At 41.3% G+C, this 24248-nt stretch overlaps 1 protein-coding gene and 1 long non-coding RNA gene across 3 annotated transcripts; one reads left to right on the top strand and one right to left on the bottom strand.

Annotated features, from left to right (window-relative positions):
• Positions 1-32: 32 nt before the first annotated feature.
• Positions 33-16991, top strand: LOC307209935. The gene is made up of 4 exons (XR_013835790.1): positions 33-179; positions 7131-7237; positions 7729-7796; positions 8703-16991. It is a non-coding gene; the product is annotated as an uncharacterized lncRNA (long non-coding RNA).
• A 599-nt stretch (positions 16992-17590) lies between these two features.
• On the bottom strand, positions 17591-24179 carry OIP5 (Opa interacting protein 5). Of its 2 annotated transcripts, XM_079965194.1 has the most exons (5): positions 23815-24161; positions 22523-22589; positions 21415-21534; positions 20124-20205; positions 17591-18368 (listed from the first exon to the last, which is right to left on the bottom strand). In XM_079965194.1, exons 1-5 carry the CDS (start codon positions 24086-24088, stop codon positions 18210-18212), a joined length of 702 nt encoding a protein of 233 aa, XP_079821320.1. In that variant the 5' UTR covers positions 24089-24161; the 3' UTR covers positions 17591-18209. The 2 variants fall into 2 exon arrangements, with proteins under 2 accessions (XP_079821320.1, XP_079821321.1); XM_079965195.1 differs by lacking the exon at positions 21415-21534 and having other exon boundaries at positions 23815-24179.
• Between the last annotated feature and the right edge of the window lie 69 nt (positions 24180-24248).

Consider the following 24248-nt stretch of genomic DNA (forward strand, 5'->3'; position numbering starts at 1 on the left):
CGGAGAAGTGAGTGACAGGAGAGCGGCCCACTCGGTGGAACCCGCGTTCTGTAGAACGGCCGCTGCGTCGCCCTGCGCCGGCCTCCCATTGGGCGCTCGAAGTAAGGAGGGGAAGATGGCGGAGTGAGGGGGGAAGGAAGGAGAGCGCCGTGGGCTGCGGCCCTGGGGCCTTAACTGAGGTAAGACATGGCGGGCTCAGGGGTTTCCGTGGGGAAGGTTCATGGGCACGAGGGCCTGCTGGACAGAAAAAACCAACCTGGAGCCTGGAGCTCACTTGGCGAAGCCCGTCTGTTGAGCCGGCCGGAACCTGCTCTCTCTTTACGTGCCCGTCCCGGTTCTGTGCCGCTGGAGAGAGACAAGTTCTGGTGTCCGGAGCTTATTACCTCAGTTCTGGCCTTTTAGCTCATAAGGGGCCTCCTTCCTCCTCGTCGTCCGGGGTTTGTGAGGGTGGAAGCAGCTCGCTTTTCTCTGCCTCCAGAGCCGCAAACTTGTAAGCGGGGTCGGGAATCGCTGCGTGGCCTCGGTGGCCAAGCCAGGGCGATCTCCTCCTTTCCCCTTTTCCCTGCCTCCCCAAAGCTGGCAGGGAGCGAGGGCTTGCTGGCGAGGCCCTGCACGGGCGAGGTGCTCCAGGCACCCGGCGCTGTGCAGCGGCCGAGAAAGAGAGAGACAAGGCACACCGCCTCTCTAGTTCTCGAGCGGGTGGGGTTGGCGAGGCATTGCTGCGGGTACTTGGGCCTCGCTGGGTGTCCCAGTGGCGAAACCATCTCCTGCCTTCTTTCCAGTGTTGAGAAGTGGGTTGGGGGTCGGTGCGCATTTTCCAGGGGGGTCCTCTTGTAGCTCCTGTGTTTTTCGAGGGAAGGCTGGAATTCGTCGTGCTTGCAGCAGACTAGCCCGGCCTCTAGTCGTCCTTACTGCGCAGGGCCGATTATGTGCCCCCTTTTCTTCCTTGAGCTGACAGGGGTGCCAACTTGAATAAAATATCGTGGGGACCAGGTAAGCCCCGCCCCACATAATCGATCACATGACGCATTTCCCACACGCTATTTGAATGCCGATGCCCATCAACTTTGTGGGGCCCCGGACCCCTCAAATATTTTATTGTGGGCTCCAAAGCCCCCAGAAGTTGGCTCCTGTGAGAGCTGTCTCTCTTGTTGATTCAACTCCCATTTTCCCTTGTCTTGCACATCACAGCTTTCATGTTGTGTGTATCAGAAATAGAGCAAGCCATATGTTTTTGTGGGGATTAGGAAGGCTTCACCTGTCCTGATTCCATACTCGTATAAGTGGACATATTTATTTCCATTATTATTTACTTTTTCTGTGAATTTTGCTTTTTTTAAAAGAAAAACAACCGTGGGTCTTATTTGCTTCTTACAGTTCTGTTTTTAATAAGTAACACATAGAAGAAAGAGTGACAGATCAGCTGTTTTCTTAAAGAAGTCAAGAAATAGGAGCCCATCTGCAATGAAGTAATAAATTATGGCTAGCTTTGGAAAAAACATTGAAACATACACTGTGAACAAGCTGGCAGATCTCATGTAAAATTGCTGGTGAGCTTCAGCAGATGGCTGGAATGCATTCTGAATGCATTAATTTGTATGCACTGTATTCTTTGCTATATAGACAAAGAGCAGCTGCATCTTATTGAAGTAGATACTGCAGAAATACATTTTTTTTAATTGCATACTTAGGAGATTCTATTTATACAGCTGCCAAAATGTCTTTGAATGGAAAAGAGACAGATGTGAAGAAATGGAGGTCTAATTCAAATTGCCCCAAGTAAGGGTCTATCATTTTTGGCGAGCTTTACTGGCAGAGTCAAAAACTGTAGTTGCCAGCCCCCTTCTCTATGAGCCAAGCCCCTTTCAAGCCTTTCCCAGTGGAAGAACTAGTGGAAAGAATGCCAGGTTGCTGTCACTGCTTGAAAATGTCCCAAACCTTCAAGCAACAAGTCAAGCACCCTCCCAAGGGAAGGACCTGAGGGTAATGTAGCCAAGGCATGCAAGCCTTTCACACAGTGGTGCACAACGTACCCCACCTGCCTTTCCCGAGAGAAGGGTGGATGGGGAGAGTAGCCAGTTGGGTGCCACTGTTTGAAGGTCCCCCAAGTGCCTTCAGGCCAGTGGCGTAACTAGCCACTTGGGCGTTGTGCATAGCGGGGCAGGGTGAGCAGGGCACAAAGCCAGAATCCCAGCGCCTGTGTTACGTTCTGCTCAGGCGTCCTGCAGGCCCGCATTGCTTTTTCAAGCAGCGCAGAGCCTGCAGGAAGTCTGCCCAATGCTTCCCCCTCAGCTGGAGGGTAATTGAGAGGGAGGTGGTGGGCAGAGGCCAGTCCCACAGTGCTTTTTGGGGTGGCACGGTGTCTGCATGCACCCAAGACACCATGGCTCAGGTGTGCTGTGGGCCTGGCACCGCTCGTGAGGCCAGCTCGTGCCAGTTGCATCCTTCTCAGCTGCCCTCCGGTGGCTGTGGGGGTTGCAGCAGCTTGGCGCCCTGCAAGCACAGCCCTGGTCTGCACTGCGCTCTGGGGTGCCTGGATTTGGGTGTCACCTTGGGCTCCAGCATGCCACCCCCAAGTAAGTGCCCCCCCAGCTAAGCAACTGCTTCAGGCACCAGCACTCAACACAAATACACACCCCAGCTTCTGGCAAGGACACTGCGAAATACATGGAAAAGATGAAAGCACTAAAAACTGTTATTTTGGCAACCCCAAAACTTGGGTGTTAGCGATATAGACATTTCCCCTGGAAAAAAATAATTCCAGCTTTGAAACTGCCTTATTTGACAGATAATTGCTAATTCATTTTATAAAGCAAAGCAATGCATTTTTATGGCTTTTCTGACACTAATGGGACTAAAATTCTAAAACTGCTGATCCTTTCCTAAGTCTATCTCCATCTTCTTGTCACCTTTGCTGGCATGACACAGATACCATTTTGCAGAGCTGGTGGTTGCTGTGTTGAGATTGGGCCTTGATCCAAGGCTATGGGATATTATATATATATATATATATAGCTATGGGATATATATATATATATATATATATATATATATATATATATGGTCCAGTAGCACCTTAGAGACCAACTGAGTTTGTTCTTGGTATAAGCTTTCATGTGCATGCACACTTCTGGATATATGGACTTTGTTCTGAAACCGTATGCCATTATTGCTCCTAGCTACGTCAGTGACACCACAGACTTTCAGAGAAAAATGCAATCTTTGAACAGGTATCTGAAGAAGTATGCATGCACATGAAAGCTTATACCAAGAACAAACTTAGTTGGTCTCTAAGGTGCTACTGGACAATTTTTATATATATATTTTGACTGCGTCAGACCAACACAGCTACCTACCTGAATCTAGAAGAATGGAATATTATGTTATACTGATATTACAGCCATTGCACTTGAGTCTCAGCGGTGCTGTTCCATTATTAGATCTTGCTTTAAATTAGATGAAGTACAGAAATTTCAATTCCTATAACAGCCCTTTACTGTTGAGTACTGCCAAAGTACCTGTTATAAGTAATTACATTTTACTATCATTCACTGCATTGGTTTTATTTACTATTTTAAGAAAGCAGAATAAAACTGCTTGGTACTAGAATCATCATAGCTGCTGACTAAACTGTCCTATTCCCCTGCTCTGCTCAGTGCAAAGTGATTATTTTAAAACATAGCTTCCAGTTTATATTTTGCTGAATGGAGTAGGGAGATAGAGTTTCAGATTCTTTTTTGGCCTTCGTCTTATTGATGACAAAATTCTGTAAATGAAGAACCACTGTTCTGGGAAATTGATTTGCATCACAAAATAGCCCTGAGCACCCCCTTCCTCCAAGCTTTACATAATGCCATGTTAGCATCATGATAATGCATTAATACATTAAACATTTCAGTGTTGCTGTTCAGGGTGAAGGGGATTTATATTATTGATTGGGTGAGTAGACAACCTGCTTTGTGAATGTAGCAGTGATTTCAAAAACACAAACCTATTTTTAAATCTTGCATTACAGTTTCAATACCTTGACTTGCATCTTCACCTTCCATGGGTTTTCATGTGAGTTGGGTATAATTCCATCATGTCACTGGAAAATCTTGCATTATTTTGTTATGAAATACTCTCAGATATGTGGAGAGGTGACTAGAACTGAAAGTAGTATGTATAGCAGCCAAGTTCTCCAACTCTCACCTTCCTACTTTCTTATTAGTTACCGTATTTTTCGCTCTATAACACGCACCTGACCATAACACGCACGTAGTTTTTAGAGGAGGGAAACAAGAAAAAAATATTCTAAACGAAACAGTGGATGTATGATTTTTGTGGTTCGTGCTGTGGCCACAGACATGTGATCTGACGGTGAGTTTGGGGTAGCCCAATGCAAAAATCCTGAGGATCCATGTGGATCCATGCTTTGTAACCACGTTTTTGCACCACTGCGGCCCCATGAAACAGTGGGTGCATGTGTTTTTTGGTGTAGGCTGTAGCCATGGATATGCTATGTGATCTGATGGTGAATTTGGGGTGACCTAGTGCAAAAATCCTGAGGATCCATGTGGATCCGTGCTTTGTAACCACGTTTTAAGTGGGGAGGGAAGGAAAAGAACTCAAGGGACAAGGAGCACGTGTGGGGGGTGTGGAGAAGGATGCTGCTAATAATGCAGGAGAGGCTCCTCTCCGGCTTTGCTCTTTTAAAACAAGCAGGCTCTGCGTCTCTCCCTCCTCCCCAGCAAGGAAACCATGATAGTAACCACTCTGAGACAAATCAAGAAAAATTGCGACCAACACTCTCCCCCAACAAGCGCAGTGAGGTCAAAACACACACACAGAGAGAGAGAGAGAACTGGCCCTAAAGTTGCAGGGCGCTGGAAGTCGCAGGGGCGCTGGGGGAGTGAACGGGAAGCAAGAGAAGGAGAAGGAGCCCTCACACACAGAGAGACACACAGAGTGTCGATTCTAAAGTCGGAGGGGCGCAGGGAGAGGAACGGGAAGCAGCAGGAGGAGAAGGAGCCCTCTCACACACACAGAGTGTCAATTCTAAAGTCGGAGGGACGCAGGGAGAGGAACGGGAAGCAGGAGGAGGAGAAGGAGCCCTCTCTCACACACAGACACACAGAGTGTCAATTCTAAAGTCGGAGGGAGAGTGAACGGGAAGCAGGAGGAGGAGAACGATAGCTCAAGCACACACACACACACACACACACACACACACACACAGCCCCTACAGTGGCTAATCCAAAATCGGACAGCAAAAAACTGCAGGCAGGGACAGAGAGCAGGGGTTGTTTTAAAGCAGCCAACCCCGCTCTGCTTCTCTCCCTTCTCCCGGCTAGGCTGGCTGAAAAGCTTTGCTGCTACTTAGCAGCTCAGTGGGGAGGAGAGAGGAACATAGAGGATGGGGTTGTTTTAAAGCAACCAAGCCCGCTCTGCTTCTCTCCCTCCTCACCCAGCTCGGCTCGCTGACAGGAGCCGCTTACACCCGCTTTGCTGTTTCAAAGCGAGCCACGAACTGCTCACAACTGCAGCAGATTCCCCCGCCATCTGTAGGCATTCGCTCCATAACACGCACAGACATTTCACCTTACTTTCTAGGAGGAAAAATCTGCGTGTTATGGAGCGAAATTTACGGTAAGTAGCTCAGCATTTCAGTTACTGTACTTTATCATGAGAATTGTCAGAGAATTTAAATATGCTTTCAAAATTTCTTGAGTAGTTAATGAAAATTCAGAGTGCAAGATGCTATGAGAATTTAAAGACCATCTTAAATGGCTAGAAATTTCTAAAGGTGCTCACACTTCTTTGCCTTTAAAAATATTGTGTATTGCACCAGAATGCTGCTGTTTGTGTGTACCGGGTATATGTGTGTGTGTTTAATTGTATGATGAGCACCCCTGCTCACAGGTGATCCATCATTCTACTGCTAGACTTGTCAGCTTTGCATTCTTAAGACCCGAGTGTAGTCCTTCCCTTTGAAATTTAATTAGAAACTGCAGATTTTCTGATCTTCTCTATTTGAAACACTCCATTCTTTTCCCGAGAATTGCATATTACTTGATTAGATAGTAATTGGAGGGAAATGTAACCCTTTGTGCTTCTTTAGTTATGACTGCGCTGTTATAAGCTGTTGAAGAAATGCAGAGGCTCTGAATGAAAAATGCATTCATTTGAGTATTGCATTTCTGACTGCTCAGTGAAGGCTAGGCAAATATGATCTTGATGAATTATACCCTGATGTTAAATGCATTGGCTTGAAGATAAGAGCTCTTTCTTGCTTTACACAGCCCCCTACCACTGTATGGAGCAATAAAGACAAGGTCCAAAGAAGGAATTGTAACTCCAAGCAAACAGTGGAAAGGTACCAGGAAGGCAAAATCAACTGGTAGCTCCTGTGCACATGTCCCCAAGTGTTTGGGATTCGCCTGTACCTTTCAGATGCTGTACATTTCAGAAGTGGTGTGCATACTTGTTGGGTTTTAGAGACTGTTGTAAATCATGGTTTGCCACTAATCATGATTAGAAGCTTCTAGTTGTGTCACATTTGCCAGGGGCAGGATGAGAACAGGAGTGTGCAAGTCAGCTTCTTGTGGCATAGTTAGCATTGCATCTACATAATCCCATTGATTACAATGAGCACTTCTATTTATTCCTTAAGACAAAATTTATGAGATAATTTATGCCTCATCTTGAAAGGACATTGTCTGTTATACTAGCAGGCTGTGCATTGTCATCATGATTTATACGGGTTCTGGCACCTCTTTGGTGCGTTCCGGCACCTCTGTAGCATTGCAGCACGAGGGGCACGCTGCTCAGGGCTGCGCACCTGAGGCTGTGGGTGGCACTGCACTCCATGTTGAGCAACTGAGGCTGAGAGTGGCACAGTCTCTGGCGCAGCGGCAGTGCGGTGAGCAGGCAAAGAAGAGAGCCCCCCCCCCATGGTCACCAACTTTGGCTGGGCACTCCCCTAAGAAAAGCTCAACAAGTTCCGGCACCTCTTTTCATAGAAGAAAAGCCCTGGGTGGAGACTTTTTTCAATACTAGGAAACCCAGTATCTTAGGATAAGAAGAGGAACATGTGATACATTTTTTTTCTGTGGCCTGAATTTGAGTTTCTTTCCTGTTGTGTGCCATAGGTCCATGCATGCACCATCTTGATTGGCAGTCAGAATAAGAAAATTATCAGAAAGCTAAAGGCAAGACTTTCTGGTGATAAAGAGTTTCTGCAGCCATAAAGCAAAAGGTAAGTGTTGGTTTAACCCTTCTTTGGATAATATGAAAGCCGTTTGCGGCCTACCATCCTAGGAATAGTGTTTATGTTATACATTAAGTCTGCAACTTACACACATTTAACTAGTGTGCATTAAGCTTTACCATTTGGCAAAATAATAAAAATAAGTAAAAGGAGATGCATATCCAAGAAAAAAGACTTTGGCAATTGCACCCAATGTGTTTTGTCTATACATGCTTTTGGCTTTAGGCACAATTCCTGGAACATAACCCCCAGGTATGTTGCGGGCTTACTGTTCTTGGTTCAGATGAGAGCATACCATTTGGAGTTTTTACTAAGAAACTTAGTAGTTTTGCTGACAACTCCCTTCTCATGCAGTTCTAAAACCAATAACTATAAATAACCCCTTCCAGAATAAAGACACCACCCATGAAAGTTAGCTTTTTATGATATTGCTTGACTGATGTATGATTTTTAAAAGCTCTCAATCTTTTCTTACACAGGGGAAAACATTCTTGTGGTTGCAGTCAAAGAATCAGGAGTCAGAGAATTACAGTAGTCTTATGCAACAGTAAGTAAATATGGAAAGGTGGTGTTAAGCTGAATTGACAGAAATTATTTCAGGTCCTTGGATAGAAATCTATAAGTGTATAAAGTTGGATAAAAGTATCTGGGTGTTTTCCACTACCCACTTGAAAGCTTTTTTCCAGCAGAGGAGAAGTGGAGTCTTGGATGTGTTTACACTGCCCTGCTCGGTTACCTAAGCGGGCTTGGCAACGTCTCTCCAAATTCACTTCCTGCCAGCTGGACTGCAGGTTGACAGTTATCACTCTCTCTCACTAGATGAATGCATGGGAGAATGGCAACCCAGATTTTCTTTTTCTTTTTTCTTCCATCAGTCTGCCTTTCTGTGCTCCCCCCTTTCTCCATCTTAGCAGGATGAGCCTGCCAACCCTCTCTGGAGTCATCCGACAAGGGGGGAAGGAAGCTGTGTCTCCCATTTCCCCTCATGACATGAAACCGACTCATAGTCTAAGTGTGCTGTATTGAAATTGAAACTGCTCACAGTTTCTTGTTTATTCTCTGAAGTTTTCTTCCTCTGGCAATCTTTTTATTCCATTGCAATATTTGAATTAATTAGCATTTATCCCTGAAATAGGCTTATTTCATACATCTTGAATGATGTACCAGGTAGACTTCTAGTACTGCTCATAATGGTATATAGCATTGGCCACAGAAATCAGGATCTGTTCTTGGTGTGTGAAACCTGAGGGGTCCCAGAATAAGAACTGCTTGGAATACCATTGGGGGGGGGGGGAGCGTCACAGGCACTGTAATTCACCTGTAAAACAATTCCTCCAAATCTTTAAAAGTTCCAAGGTTCCCATAAAATGTATATGTGAAGTCAGTTTCAACTTAATTTACAGTGAAATTACTTTCTCTTTTAATTAGCTAATTTGTGTGTGTATGTTTCCAGGTCCTTTCCTGTTGACCCAACACAGGCTGCTAAAGGAGCTTTGACGGCTTCTGGTGAAGAAAACTCCTTCCTTTATCTCCATGAGGGAAAATGAAGAAGCACTTCTTATTTTCTGCTCCACTCCTTAACATGAATTGGAGATGTAACGCCTGTATTATAGAAAAAATACTACTGTCCTTTCAGAGCAACTGAAATTAATGGCTGACATTTCACTGAAACATGCAAACTTTTTGTTCAGAGTTTTTGCACTCTATAAATGATTTTGCATATAGATAGAGGCATAACCCTAATTTGATTGGCATTTCCCCCCTTTCAAACTACCTTGGTAAAATAACTGCCTACTCTCAACATAGCATTTAGAGAAGCGAGCAAATTGATATATCCTTGGAACTTGTTACACAAACCTTTAAAGAAAATATTGTGCAGAAATAAAAGGATATACAGATGTACTTAAAATGAGGAATAATTTCTTAAGAAGGAAAAAAAAAACCAGCTTGCGAAATTGCCCTGTTGGAATTTTTCTCCTTTTAAAAGGAGCCAATTTATAGGTGTCCATCTTGATGCCATTATGTGAAGCAGTTGAAGCACAGTAGCATTTAGTAATTTTGTTCACTGTTTTGAGTAGACTATTAAAAAACAAAACTTGCATATATAAATTTACATAATTGCTGGAAAGGAGAGGTGATCCTGTCAGTTGCTGCTTTTCTAGCAAGATCCTTCCCAAGGGGTTGAAATCTTGAAACCAAACCCAGGAGCAATGGGTTTTACATGGTATCCTCAGTCTTCCTAGGGAATTCAGCAACAAAAGGAATAATACCTTTCTCCAAGCTTTTACCCAAAGGCACCAACTGATAGTGTAAAATATATGTGAAATTTCCCACCAGTTGGATGAACAAAGACAACACATGCTCAGAAAGGGCTTCTTCACTAATTCTGTGGGTCACTGAAAGTTAAGGTGGAAATTCTGTTTCTAACATGTTTACAAAAGATACTTTGTCTCAATTGCACATGATTCATATAGGACATTTTCTTTAGCATGGAATAATAGCTGATTATTAGCCACACTTTGCGAGGGTAGATTGATTCCTGGTTTTAGAAAAGTCTCCCCCGCTTCCTTATGCTGAAGCCCTCAGCACTGCACCTTCAGTCTTACTGAAAATGTGAGTTTAAAATCTGCCAATGGCTTCAAAATATTTTCAAGCTGGGTAAAAAAATGGGAGTGCATGTTATAATGGTCAGTCTTGGTTATCAACATTTTTAGTGCTACTTGATGTCTGGTGTGAGGTAGCAATGGCAATATTTCCTGTGATGGAAAACAGCAGCTGTTTGGGGTATTTAATAGTTTTGAAAGGAGCATCCCGAGCTAAATACTGGTATTTGCTCATCACTTAATCTTATGTTCCTTTTATATAATAAAAGATTCACATAAATACTTAGGAAAGCTTATTCAGATGCTTTCCTTAATTCAAATCAGTTTTTTAAAATGGAATGTTCAATAGAAGATTATCAAACAGGTAAATATTTATAACTGCTAAACATAATCAGATTTATGACTTGGGTCAGCTTGCTGGGGGGAAATTGTCATGGTTATTTAGATTGGCTTTGAAGTATACTTAAATCCTAATTCAAATAGAAGTCCAGAAATAAAAGTAGTCGGATTTCCTTCTAGGTTATTCTGAAAAGGAATTCCTGTTTAATTTATTGGGATTTTAGATATAGGGTTAGGCTTCTTAGTGAAACATTCTCTCATTCTGGAACTGAAAATACAGAAGACATCAAGTGTAGTGATGATTTGCTTCTATGTCGGTAGACTTTATGTTGTCTTCCCTACGTACTTCTCTCAGATTTAATTTGTAAAAGAATATGCTGGCACAGAGTGAAAATGTTTAGTTTCCCTAAATTGTCAGGATAGATATAAGAGAAAGTGGCCATATCAGTTGCACAAAATTCCAGCAAAGAACAACTCCCCCATCCCTTTCCCTCAAGCTCCCCTGACTACATGAGGACTCAGTTTAAAATCTTGGAGAAATGAGTGCTGTACATGGCCCAAGAAACCCGTTTGTAGTACTTCTCCTGTAGCATCTTAAAAGTACTGTGTCAAGGCAATACTGCCTTAATCTTTTTATTTTACATTTTTATCTGCATCTGTTCATGTTGGCAGGAAATCTTTCCCTTATGAAAAACAAATACCGGGCACGTGCAATAGTATAATATATACATATAAATATATTTTAATACTTGTGGACAAAATGTTACAAGTTGTTTGAGAACAACAAAATCACCAATGTCTTCCATTTTGAGATGTGTATAGTTCCATAAGCATTAGTGCTTTGTAGCAAAACTGTAGTGCCATGTTAGGATCAGTGCATGAGCCTAGTAGTACTTTTTTTACAATTTCAGAGTGACAAATTAACAAGGCTGATGGTGTAATTCATAAGAAACTGACAAGATTATGGTCATGGGCTAAGGATGCAGTGTCCTTTCTAGGCAATGATAGCATATATTGGTGAATAAAATCAGTTGCATGAGGAGTGCATGGATCTTGAATCTGTAAGCAGGTAGAAGTGCACCTCAAGGAAACTACAGTTGAAACAGTCCTTAACAAATCCTTTTTTGAGCAAATAATATTTTGCTGCAATGGGAAAATTCACTGATCTCTTGGAATAAGAAGTTTCACAGATTTAAGTGTGCATAAGGCTAATCTTTGCCACATGTTCTCATAAAATGTCCCTTCATATATGACTGTTCTCCATTCAGAAGAGCCTATAAACTTTTACTCAGTTACCCACTAGTTGCATATTTGCTCATAAGTACCCTTATGTTAGAGCAGCACATCATCTATCAAGTTGAAAAAATGACTAAATTACAAATAATAACACTGCTACTGCTATTCAAGATTGGTAGTATTCATTTTTGAAAGCAAATGATTCTCATTTTTCTATTTCCATAGAAAGCACCTGAAGGAGTTTGCTGTTTTAAAATTTTTTTAATCATTGCAGTACAACTATTTGGGTCACTAAGATGTCTCCCTGCTTATATTATCAATTTGCTTTTAGTTCAAATAAGTGAGATCAGCAATTCAGGTACCTGATTTTTCTGTGCAGATCCTGTAGTCTGGACTGCTGTGATTTTGTTTTTAGAAAACAACTACTTGTAGCTTAAAGAGGATACTGCATCTTTTTCTTGGTCTTGTCTGTAAATGGCCACCTTGGTGAGGAAAAAAATATTTCTGGTTTTGGTTTACCATTGGCTAAAAAATCATAGGAAACAGTTAATTAACCACAACACAAGAGATCTATGTTTAAAGGTCTCTGCCTATTCTCCCTTGAAATTTGGGGAGGTGGGTTGTTTACAAATGAGCAGTGAGGACCTGAGCTCAGCCAAGGTTCTGTTGGAAAGAAATGTATCTGTCCCATTGAATGAAATAGTTTTTAGTGCTTGGGAGAATCAATTGATGGAAAAATACCTCTGAAACTGGAATGCAAAATAGCACAGTATGTAGGGGGAAAGAATCCCTGATGCAAATAAAGCCATAAGATGACTTAATCAATAGAACTTTAGTAGCAATAACTGTTTGCATGTAATAGGAACTACTTGCATTAGCAAGTATTGTATAGTAGAATAAATGGTACTAACCAAATAGGTTTGTGGTGCTCTGTGTTGCAGGGAGTTGCCTGACATGATGAGTTTCTCTTTAAAATGTTAGGAAATTCCTCAAAGGAAGTTGGCACTTGAATGCTTTATTGAGGAACCTGTTTAAAACTCCTGCATAGCTCGCCCCCCCCAGTTGATGCAAGTAGGGCAGAAACTTGTTGTGGTCATGGGCTAAAGATGCAGTGTGCATGAGAAAGTGGATGAACCCCTGTCCTCCTTTTCAATAGATAGCATGTGAACAGGGCCAGGTTCAACCTAAACATGCAATTTAGATTTGATTGTGGAAACTTGTTGCCATTACCTAAAGCTGGTTAGATGTGTCAAATTTTTGAGGAATGTTGGCAAGGTACAAAGCATCTTAGCACCTAGCAAGTGTTGTGTCTCCTGAAAATGTTATTTTTCTCTTTAAAAAACCTTTTAAAAACTTGTACGCCTGTTACATGGTTTCACTCTTAATTATAAAAACTACTTTTGAGTTTGGAAGCTTCTATTCTAGATGGGTATGCCTGGCAATCTTTTACCCTCACCACTCTAGAGTGCAGTTCATACCTCTTTAAAATGCAGCTTGCACTAACCTAGTATGCATGTAAGACCATGTAAACTGTAAGCCTAATATGTAACTCTGCCTTAAACAGGATACAGCTGAAGTAGAACAGATTCATCTACAAGGTTGGGATGTATACTTGAAGGCTTTACCTTTATTGTTTTCCTTAATTGCAAGGAGTTATATCCCAGCTGGTGTGTGTCTGCCAATAGAAGGCTTTTGAATAGGGATCAAGGCTATTTTGGGTAGTTCCCCTCCCCTCAACAGCTGCCCATACTGTTCCAAAGGGCCCACCAATTCTCCAGGTCAGATTTGAGTGGGAAGGAGGAATCACTGAAGAGTGCCTCAACCCTTTTTCCACTGATGGCTCCACTGTACTAAAGAGCCTTTCATAAGCAGAATATGGCCAGAGGGTAGCCAGTATTTATCATCAGTCTGATTAACACAGCCACCTGTTCAAGTGGATGGAAGAAGCCCATATTTTAAAAGTAGAATTGATATATATTCTGTACAGAACGACCCCTATATACTCATACTGTAATATGAGCTTTACGAATGGTTTCCAAAATAATGTTTGAAATCTGAATCAAGGAGACTGTCCTTTATATGTGAAAAAATAGTCAACGAAAACCTGTGACTATTTTGTTCACATCACAAAATATACAAGGCACTTTTTACTGTTTTCAAACAAACATGATTCTAGGGCTAAGGAAATTTGCACTTTGTTAACCATTCTGAGCAAACTGGCAGAATCTGAAAGGCATATCACGGCTATGCCACCAGTAGGACTTGCTTTGCTCTAAATTTATTTTGAGTTGCTGGTTTGCAGATACTTTTCAATTTGCAAAACTGGTGCTTGACTGACATAGTGCTGCTGCTACCCAATTTAATAAATAATGAACTTTTTAGCTTGGTATCTGGATGAGTGTGTGAGCTTCATACATGCAGGATTTGCTGTTGTGGTGCTTAGTCAGAAACATTTAGGATGTGGTTAACTGTTTGAAGATGCTTGGCTATCTTGCATAACCTCATAATGGAGAGCTTTGCTGCCTAGATCTATAGAAATGAGGGGTTCTGTTACTCTCCAGAGCAGCCTTTGCCAGCCTGGTGCCCTCCAGATGCTTTGTGCTGTAGGTCCATCAACCCCAGCAGCACATCCAAAACAACTGGAGGACACCTGTGAGAGGCGGCTTCAACAAATTGCACTTAAGCAGTTTGCACCTCAGTAGCTGTGGTATTTAAACTCCTGAAGGTTTAGCACTGAAATTTGTTTCCATAAGCAGTTAATGAGGAGAAAGATCTTTCTATGAAGTGGCTCTTCATGGCACATAAGCAGCACTTGGGGTATACGTGTGGTTCCCCCACCACCACCTTGCCTTCCATTTATTCTCTTAACAGCCTTTATTCTATCAGTGGAGAACAGGATTTCATTCTAAGTATATTAGTGCCGTTCTTTATGAATGGTTGCAGGGGGCTCTTTTTTAATAGTCTACATGTGCACTAGTTTTTACGATAAAATCCCCCTTACTTGACTTCTCCCTTTTAGACCTTTTATTCTTGCTTTGCACTTTGAAGAACAGTAAATAATGAGCAGTAGAAGTCCAAGCACAATACATGGGTGCCAATAAATGTATTTTCCAAACAAGCTTCCAGGATATAGATGGTAAGTTTGCAAGTGGTAGCGTTGGATCTTTGCAACAGGATTTGGAGGCCTAAGCTGAACTGAATTTTTGTACCATGCTTTATTAAGTACTTGAAGATTGAAGGTGGGGGTGGAGGAAGGCAAGGAGTTTATGCCCTCACCCTGTACACAGAAAGGCAATGAGTTCTCCCTGCCCTGAAATGTAGAGGAATGGCCAGCTAAGTGGTGCTCCCCAAAGACTGCAGGAATAAAAGCTTAGTAGGGTCTCTGCTGAACAAAGATCTCATTTGTATGAAAGGACTCTTATGACAGGAATGTGGAAAACAAAATACTAGAGAATGAGAATATGTCCTGTGATGGGACAGGGGAGAATGCCCCAAGGTGAAGATTTCCTATATAACTAGATGAGAAGAAAGCAGGTTTAGAGCTGGAAATTGGTTCTATCTGAAGGGGGGGGGGGCAAGATGAAAGCATTCGAGTTTGATCACTTGCTAGTTGGTTTTAGATGGAAATGTCAACTTTCCCTAATTACAGCACAATGAACATTCCACAGAGTTTAGCATCTAAATAGTTGCAACTTATCTGTCCTCTGCCATCTTTGACAAACCCTTGGAAGGCAGATGAGGTTGTGAAACTCAAGTATGGAAAACATACATGGAAAATTGACAATGGCACAAGCACATAGGCTCACAAACCAAGTCTTTTATAGAGGTAGTATTCTAATTATGCATGATTAAGATGTCTAGTGTTATAGTTATTACCAGTAAATTGATATATGCATTTATACATAATGAAGCAATAGGAACTAATATACCAATAGCTTGAACTTACTGCTTTGATTCTCAGATTTTGATTTTAGAGAACATTCTGTCTCTTTAAAGGAGGCAGAATGTACAAATAAGAGAAGCATGACACCAAAACTGTGTATTTGAAAGAAAAATTAGCAGAATGAGCCCTTTTGACCTCTTACCAGGTTCATTGTGTTCCCTTGAGCCTACATAATATGAGCATGGTTGGTGGTAAGATGGGTTTCTTGGCTGCGGCAATTGTACAAATAAAAAAGGTGCAGAGTTTCAGAGTACAGAGAAGGCACTAGATGAACCCCAAATAGGGCAATAGCAAAATGTTGTATGTAGTAGGAATTTTCAGGTAACAAGAAGGAAGGAACCTGGATCACAACCTGTTGGCTGCAAATAAATGAGAATTTAGGTGGATGAAATCATTAAGCAGTCCTTACTCTTCAGGTATTGAGTTTAAATGACAGGTTCTCCTTGCCAGGTATCTCTCACCTTGTTAGGCAGCTATACCAAGATGAACTGGTTTCAGACCAGCATTAATACACCTTACAATAACTAATCTGAAAATGGCAAAGTTTTGCTTTAGACACAAAGCAAGTTCAAACTTGCTAAGTAGGAGTGGAGCTTGCTAACTAGATTCGAGAGAGTAAATGGCACCCCCATAAAAATTATTGGTTTAGTTACAAAAAAAGTAAAAAGTGGGTGCATTTAATGGTAGAATATATATGCTGAATACGTATTAAATATTAAGTAGAGGATGGTAGAAGCATAGCCCTTGGACTAGAAAATTATTTTCCTAATGTGAAGGTGCTGCTTAAAATAAACACTGAGTTTAAAGTTCCTTAACTAGATTATGGCTATACTAGTTTCTGCAGAGCAAGTTACAAATACTTCTTCGTATCAAAGTTTGCTTTCTCATAGATCTGAAAAAGGATTTGTTATGGCAAATCTGCATTTTATGTTAGTGGTTATTTTCCCAATCATTTATTTTAAGCTTGTTATAGAGGCCATATTTTTTACATTGCCAGTCTCGGTAATTAGTAGCTGCCAAATAGATGTAAGAATATTGGAGACGTGAGTGAAGGCTTTTAATGACATCAGTTTGACTTCCCCTCTGATTTCATGTTAACATGAAAAGACTCCATAGTATTGTATCATTGAATTGTTTTCCCCGAACTCTGTCCCTCTTGTAGGTTGTGATTTAGGTCTCTGCTAATTAATTTCTTCTTTCAGAGCAAAGAAAAGATTGTCTTTGCAAATGCATAGGATAACTGATCATAATAAAAGGATTGTGAAAGCTAGAGTCTGGGGAAATGTACAGAAACATTGTATAAATTTTAGAAGTAGGCTTACATTTTGTTAACTCACTTGAACAAGCAGAACAGACAAGGAAGGTATATGCCACTGCAAACTATTTACTCCCATTGCACAATTATGTAACAAATACCACAAATCTACCCCTGTATATATATGAAGATTTCCAAAAGGCAGCTTGCTTTTATATCTATGCATCTTTTGGGGAGGGAAAGAGGGTGTTAAAATTATTATTTTGACACTGTAAACAATAATTGTTCAAAACTGAACCTGGAAACTCTGCACCTGTATACAATTTTTTAGCAATAAAGCAGCATGGGCTGAGAATGCACTTAAAATGCCATTGTGTCATTTCTTCTAGGACGAACTCTTGAAACGATAGAAATGTAGGTTCACATATTTCAGTTTGCCTTCATTGTGGAGCAGAAGATGTTTAATCATTGCAAGCTTATATGATTGCTGTGAAACCCCAGCAGCTTTTTAGCACATCTGAGCCACTTCATACTCTCATGTATTTCTCAACAATTATGTGATCGGTTGCCATGTGTTTTGCAGTGCCTCTTCTCCCCCCTCTTCCCACTACAGTGGTACCTCGGGTTACATACGCTTCAGGTTAGACGCTTCAGGTTAGACTCCGCTAACCCAGAAATATTACCTTGAGTTAAGAACTTTGCTTCAGGATGAGAACCGAAATTGTGCTCTGGTGGCGCAGCAGGGGGCGCCATTAGCTAAAGTGGTGCTTCAGGTTAAGAACGGACCTCTGTAACGAGTTAAGTACTTAACCCGAGGTACCATTGTACAGGGCTTTAAGTTTTTTTCTGAAAGCTTATCAGGTGGTGAAATGAATAGGAAAGCAGCGCCATCAAATATAAGCTAACCGGTCAGTCCATTCTGTCAAATTTGTGTCTACACCATTTAAACAGCACTGGAATGCACATTCTTACATTGGACTTGAAATTGTTTTTATTGTTAAATTGCTTTGAGATGTTTCATAGGAAGCAATTCATAAAGTTAATAAGAGATACAGATATGTAGGCTGCCTCACATCTGTACAAGTTTCCTAACCTATGCTCCATCTTTGGTAGTTTAGGCAGCATTTTAAAAACCCTGTTAGCATAGAATTCAACTGGTGTTACAGTTAAGAGTTCAAATTTGATGAAATTTTAATAGTTTTTAAATTGTCACTTTTAGTTTACACAACAGGTTATTGGGTAGACTGAACTGTCTCAAGCCAAATTTAAAATAAAATGCTGAATTGAAGCCAACAAAACTGAACAAGCTGTACATTTCCTCTAAACAGAGGCTGCAAATGCATTCACTGTATAGTTTAGGATAGTATTAACAGATGCAACAATTCCAAAAAAATCCAGGCAGAACCATGTGTGCACAAATAAAAATATAGCAGTTCATATGCTTTGTGTAATCCATTTGCCAGTCCAAGACACACTGTCATTTTCAAATACTGTACAACCAAAACAGTGGTTGTGTGAAGACAAGTTACAACCTCATGTTCATCACAGCCAAATGCAGATATGTGACTGCAGAAATTCTACCAGTTAGTTGTTCAACTTCTTCCTTGTTCCCCCAGATGCTTGGCCATGTAGTCTTACTTTGTAGACCTGCTTTTCAGACATCAACTTATGCTGGTTTCTTTCTTCGAGTTTCTCAATCAACTGTTCTATCCGTATGTGCGCTAAAACAAGGTTCTCCTTTAACTACAAAAAATAATAATCGCCAAGCTTAGATAAAACGAAGTGATGCAGAAAACCAATTATATCAGCCAAATCTTTGTCAGTGAGAACAAAAAATTGTCCAATATTTTAAGTCCAGCGACACACCTTGTAACTATGCATTTGAGAGGAATCTCTATTAAAGGTGTGGGAGAAAATCAACATTGCACCAAGGCTATTCTGTCAGGTCAAGCATTTGGGCTTGCTAGATGAATCAATCCCCTTTACCTGTTTCAGGTGTTCTCTCAGCCAAACACCCCCTTGACCCAATTATAGAGGGCACAGGGGAAGGAGGGGGGAACCCCAGTGCACAAGCAGAAGACCTTGTTCAGGGTATCTCATGTATCTTGGGAAAGTGACTAGGGCAGCTGAGCGCTCTTTCATGATAACTCTCCAAACTTGATTGGCATGAACCCAGCATGCTGACAACCAATATTTCAAAAAACGTGTAAGACAGTTTGTCATGTGCAAATTTGGTTCCACTTGCTCCTCACCTTTTAGCCCACCTCACTGGCCTCAGATGAAAGCCAGTACTGTCAGCTGTGTAGTCTGACATCTAATCATACTTGGGAAGATTTAAACTCAGATCGGTCCCCTATGGCCTACCATAGCTGTTTGCTAGCATGGCCAAGGGTTGCTCATCCCTGATTTAAACAGTTCTACTTGATCTAAAGAAATGATGAAGCTGTACAGGGCCTGTTCCAAACCTCCCCAAGCTGCACAGTATCCACTGCGGCAGCTATTTCATTTGGCATTTGGGTAATGGCAGAAGCCTCAGAATATGTGAGAGGAGTCCACAATGCAGTTCCTACCAGAACTGGGGCAACATTAATGCAGGAAGAGGCCGTACTGTGGACTCCTCTTTTATAGCACAGGAATTCTCCTGTTTCCTCGAGTGGCACAGGAAAGTCAAGCTGGAACAGCTCCTATTTGTCTCAGATAAAGTGAGGACACACACACTGAATATCGTATTAGTAAGAGTATACCATATTTGCCTTTGGCATTCGGCTGCCAAATGTGTTCATGTGCTCTTTGGTTTAAATGAGCAAAGGACTGCATTAAGCTCAATTTTATGGACTGCTTGTTTTGAAAAGCTTGTTTATGAAAACAGGATGCTGTAGTTAGTTTCCAGAAAATATTTATAATTTAAACTGAAAAATGTTAATATTTACTAGTTTAAAGTATAAATGTTTTCTGGAAACTAACTAGAGCATCCTATTTTCATACAACCATGTGCCTGGGAGCTATTTTTTCTATTTCACAGACTTGGAGGGTTGCCTTTCATTTGCCAAGCCTCAAAACAGTTTGTGCCCATTATTATTACTAGAAAAGAGCCTATGTTTCTATGTTCCATAAATATCTGAAAGACTGCTCTGACTACTCCTTTTAAACCTCAGTCTAGTATATTGTGCAACAGTCTATAAGAGAAACCCAGGTTTAAATTCTGCCCTGTCAAAGACTATCAGCACAATTCTATCTATGTCTGCTCATAAGTAAGTCATATTGAATCAGTGAATTCAGTGGGCCTTATACTCCCAGGTGAATGGGGTTAGGATAGCAGCCTAAAAAAAGTTCACTAGACGCTCTCTGTTGCAAGGGTTGCAAAGCTGATAAGAGCACTTAACATGTTTTGTAATGGTACATATTTTTGTACATTTAGTCACAATTTTATCTGCCCAGTTCTCCTGTGAGAAGGGGAAAACAGTAGTTAACAAACACAAAAAACAGAAGAACACTTACTTTCTGTACTTGTTCCTTTAGGCTCACAGGAGGACAGGTCATCTTTGAGGCTTCAATTGTCGTTTTAGTTTTTAACAAGTAACTGAAAAATATGTTAAAAGACAATACATTTTGAAATTAGCTGATAAGTCATAGGAATGTATGAATAAAGGAGAAGATAAACATAATTTATACTGCAATTTTTCAGAATATTGTGTTCACTTTTTTCAACATTTTATGTCTACTCCAGCAAGAGAAATCTAAATATTCAAAAATGAAGATTATGAATAATAACCATTTAATAGTATTTTGCCAACATCCTGATTTCACTGATTATATCCTAACTTGTGATATAATTTCCTGAAATTAATAGGTTTCCACAATCTCATACTGCAGTACATTTCAGATTCGTAACAATGTATTTTGAAGGACCTAATTATTCAATATACAACACTTATTTTATTTTCAAGAAAATAACTTCTCGCCTCTCCTGTCCCTTCCTCAAGTAGGCTAAACTTTTGTGGTCATAGATCACTTCTATTTTATAGCCAGTTTTAAGCCCTTTCACACAGCATATTCAAAGGTCAATGCTTTATCATGAAGTAATACTTAAGCAGCCAATCCACTGTCATCCACTGAAAAGCATCGTCTTGAGCTGTGACATTACGGTTTCTCATTCACAAGTCAAAACACAAGACTGCATGATCATTGTTTAGTGTAATAGCAAGGCTATTCAAATCCCAGGTCAGCCATGAAGCTCACTGGGTGACTTTGGACCTGTACTTCCCACTAACCATATAATACTGGGCTGTTGGGAATCTAAACTGGAAGGGAAGCAGTCCCCTGAGCTCTTTGTAGAGGTGATGGGATAAAAAGGTGGTGGTGGTGGGACAATTAAGTGAAGTCACCCTTAAGATCAAGAAAATATGAATGGTACTTTCAGTGGCTAATTGAATAAATCTCCTAAACTTATATCCCACTGGAAAATTAGTTTTAGATCAGCTCTCATAATAGCAAGGTGTTACTACTGGAATAGTTATTTTCAGTTGTATAAACGCCTGCTTCTACCCAAACATTAGCTACATGTTGTGTTGCTGTAACTACCACAGCATAGTGTCTACAAATGATGCCATCAGCCAGTATCTCTTTTGGAAAAGCCTTTTTTAATCTTTTGCATGCCTTTTTATGAAACCTTCATGTATAAACTTATACAGGATGTCTTGTATGTGTCAGTTTGTTACCCTTCGTTTTACTGGAGTTTATCAGCATGACTTAACCATCTGATCAGTTCAATATGCATCTGGATACTAACCATATGATGTTGTCCTTCAAAAGGCAAAAGAAGCCTCGCAGGTGAGCCAGAGGTTTTGAACAATAGAGTCTGAAACCTACTCCCGCTTTACATTCTCGACAGTACAACATGTTGTAGGTGCTGGGGGGAAAAGACCAGGTGTTAAGTCAGCATTGCATAATCTGCTTTATGACCAAACTAGGGGCTTCAGCCACCATAAGAAACATTTTTGGAATTTGCCCTAGAAAATCCAGAATTATTCAGTTATAAAAACCAAATTTAAAGTACGGTGACTTTTTAGAAGTATGCACCTTTCCATTAGTAGATAGCAGGCATAGGCAAACTCGGCCCTCCAGATGTTTTGGGACTACAATTCCCATCATCCCTGACCACTGGTCCTGCTAGCTAGGGATCATGGGAGTTGTAGGCCAAAAACATCTGGAGGGCCGAGTTTGCCTATGCCTGGTATATAGCTTCCAAGTTTACAGGGGAGAGGGTGTTGCAAAAGCCTGTATGAACATATTCCTAGTGATAAGAATGCAGCATGGTTTCCTTACTACAGAATATGCATCCTTAAACAAAAGATGCTGCATTCATCCCAAATATTTACAAAGAAGTCCTATGGGGGCAGTGGTGGGAGAATCCAAGGTGGATGAAAAACCAAATCAAAAGCTCTGTGGAGCTGGTAGGGCACAAAATTGGGGTGGAGAACAAGGAGGATGTTTCCGAATTTCTTCTTTCACTGGTTCCCATAACATCTTATTGTTTCCACAGTCAGAAAGCTAGAGAAGGCAGAAACACTTCTCTGCCCAGATCTTTCTCTATCTATACTCTTCCAGGACCCCAAGATACCTGCCCCAGGAAACAAAGGAAAGAAGAGATGCAAAAAGAGCCATTTCTCGGAGACAAAGAATGCTCACTGGGAATGAAATAAACATTTACTTAAGCCAGGCGTTTTATTTTTAAAAGTACTAAAAAAACAAGTCTGGTAAATAAAGTATTATTTATTTCATTAGCCACCTTCCCCAAGTCACATGCAAATAGAACAAAAAGGTGGCATATGGTTCCAAGATATTCTTGCTCTTCTAAGCATCTGATGTAGTAAATTTTAATTAAAAAAAATACTCACCATCCATTGAGGTCTCCCTCAATGCAGACCATCAATTTATCTTCCACTACAACATCATTTGTAACCTCTGAAAAGAGAAGCAGACCTTTTGCAGATTGAATAAAGCTAAGAATTCATCAATACATTACATTCAAACACTTTATTTCATTTAATACTTATTCAGGGACCTGTTAATACACCTGTAAATTATTCAAATAGATCTCATAGAAACAAGACTATCTTCATGCTTGAAAAATAAGAGACATCTACTGCTAGAATCACTGCAACATGCACTTTAGGTTTAATATATATTATTACAGGCATATTTAAATTACTGAAGCATTTTACACAAGCTAAGATCTAAATTTAAAATGTCACTTTCAGAAATCATGGTAGAAAAGGGACTCTCACTGAAGACTGCAAAAGTGGATTCCTGTTATGATAGAAATTAATGCTGTACTTTGGAATTCACACCATTATTTAGATCATGGCTTGATGTTGATTTATTTAACATTCATTAAGATTAACCAGTTTATTGGTTTGGAAATGAAAGCTTCTGAACTCCTCATGGCAATGCCACATGAGGGGAAGAGGCGGGAATCACCCCAACAGAAGGCTCTCCACAGCTTATTCACATCACACTAAACTGGTTTAGTGTGTGAATGTGAATGTGGCCTTCTCAGCCTCAGAATGCTTGTGGGAATAAGGGCAAGCGGAGTGTCATATATGGCCTGCGGTCCACATTCATGCTTGGCCAACCCCTGTAGGGTCGGTCTCTCTCTCTCTCTCTCTCTCTCTCTCTCTCTATATATATATATCTACTGCTGCCAATACTGGCAAGGTCACATGGGACTGCATCATTTTTGTTTTTTAAATGTATTTTTATCGCTTCTATTTCTTATGCATTACATTTCAGTTTGAATTACAAGAAAATACAACATAAGAAATGAAAGCAATCAAAATCAAACAGCACATGGCAGAAGACATAACAGAAATCATGAGCCACGACCACCAACATTTTTCAAGTGGCGGGGGCGGACTGAGACCATCGGCTCCAATCTTTTAAATTCCATGTTTTGAGCTTCGCACGACCCCTACACGAATGTAACAGGCGTAATGATAACCCGTGTACATTGCCACGTGCGAAAACAATCCTGCGTGTATTTATTTGAACATTTGTGCAGCCTGATTGATGAAGAGCCCGGTGTAGCTCGAAAGTTCGCGCCTTTTCTTTTTCAAAAGAAAAGAAAGCGTCCTTCCCTTTTCGCTCCGAGACTGCCAACCCAACACTCAAAAGAGTGCGACCCACTCACTGAAGCAAACGAGAAGGCGGAGCTTCTCCTCCTGGGCGCAGAGATGCAGCGAGTCGCCCAGCACAGAGCGGCAACCGCGGCACTGGTAGAGCACGCAGTCCTCCAGCCTGAGACTCCGGGAGCCCGGAACCGGCTCCCCGGGGTTCTCCGGAGGCTTTGCGCTTTGCTGACCATGGCGGCAGCTCTTCGTCCCGGGTTCCGCCCGATCCACTCTGATCACGCCTCCCAGTCGGGGCTCCTGGAAGAAAAGCTCCAGCTGCCGCCGCACGGCCATGTTGCTTCCCGCCAACTTTTCAAACCTAGGCCCCACCCCCTGGGGGGCCTATTGGGGCAGTCCCTCATGACGCTAGCAGGCCTTCCCCCTCCGATTGGGTGCCGCTCTTACTCCTCAAGCTTTCCCCAACCAATCGCGTTTTCCACCCAAAGGGCGCTTT

Source organism: Podarcis cretensis, assembly GCF_951804945.1.
Source record: "Podarcis cretensis genome assembly, chromosome: 1".
NCBI lineage: Eukaryota > Metazoa > Chordata > Lepidosauria > Squamata > Lacertidae > Podarcis > Podarcis cretensis.

Coding starts and splice junctions, on each gene's coding strand:
- OIP5 (XM_079965194.1), bottom strand. CDS start 24,088: ATGGCCGTGCGGCGGCAGCTGGAGCTTTTCTTCCAGGAGCCCCGACTG. Junction 22,590..23,814: donor CCGCCTTCTCGTTTGCTTCA/GTGAGTGGGTCG, acceptor TTCTCTTTTCAG/AGGTTACAAATGATGTTGTA. Junction 18,369..20,123: donor TAAAGGAACAAGTACAGAAA/GTAAGTGTTCTT, acceptor TATTTTTTGTAG/TTAAAGGAGAACCTTGTTTT.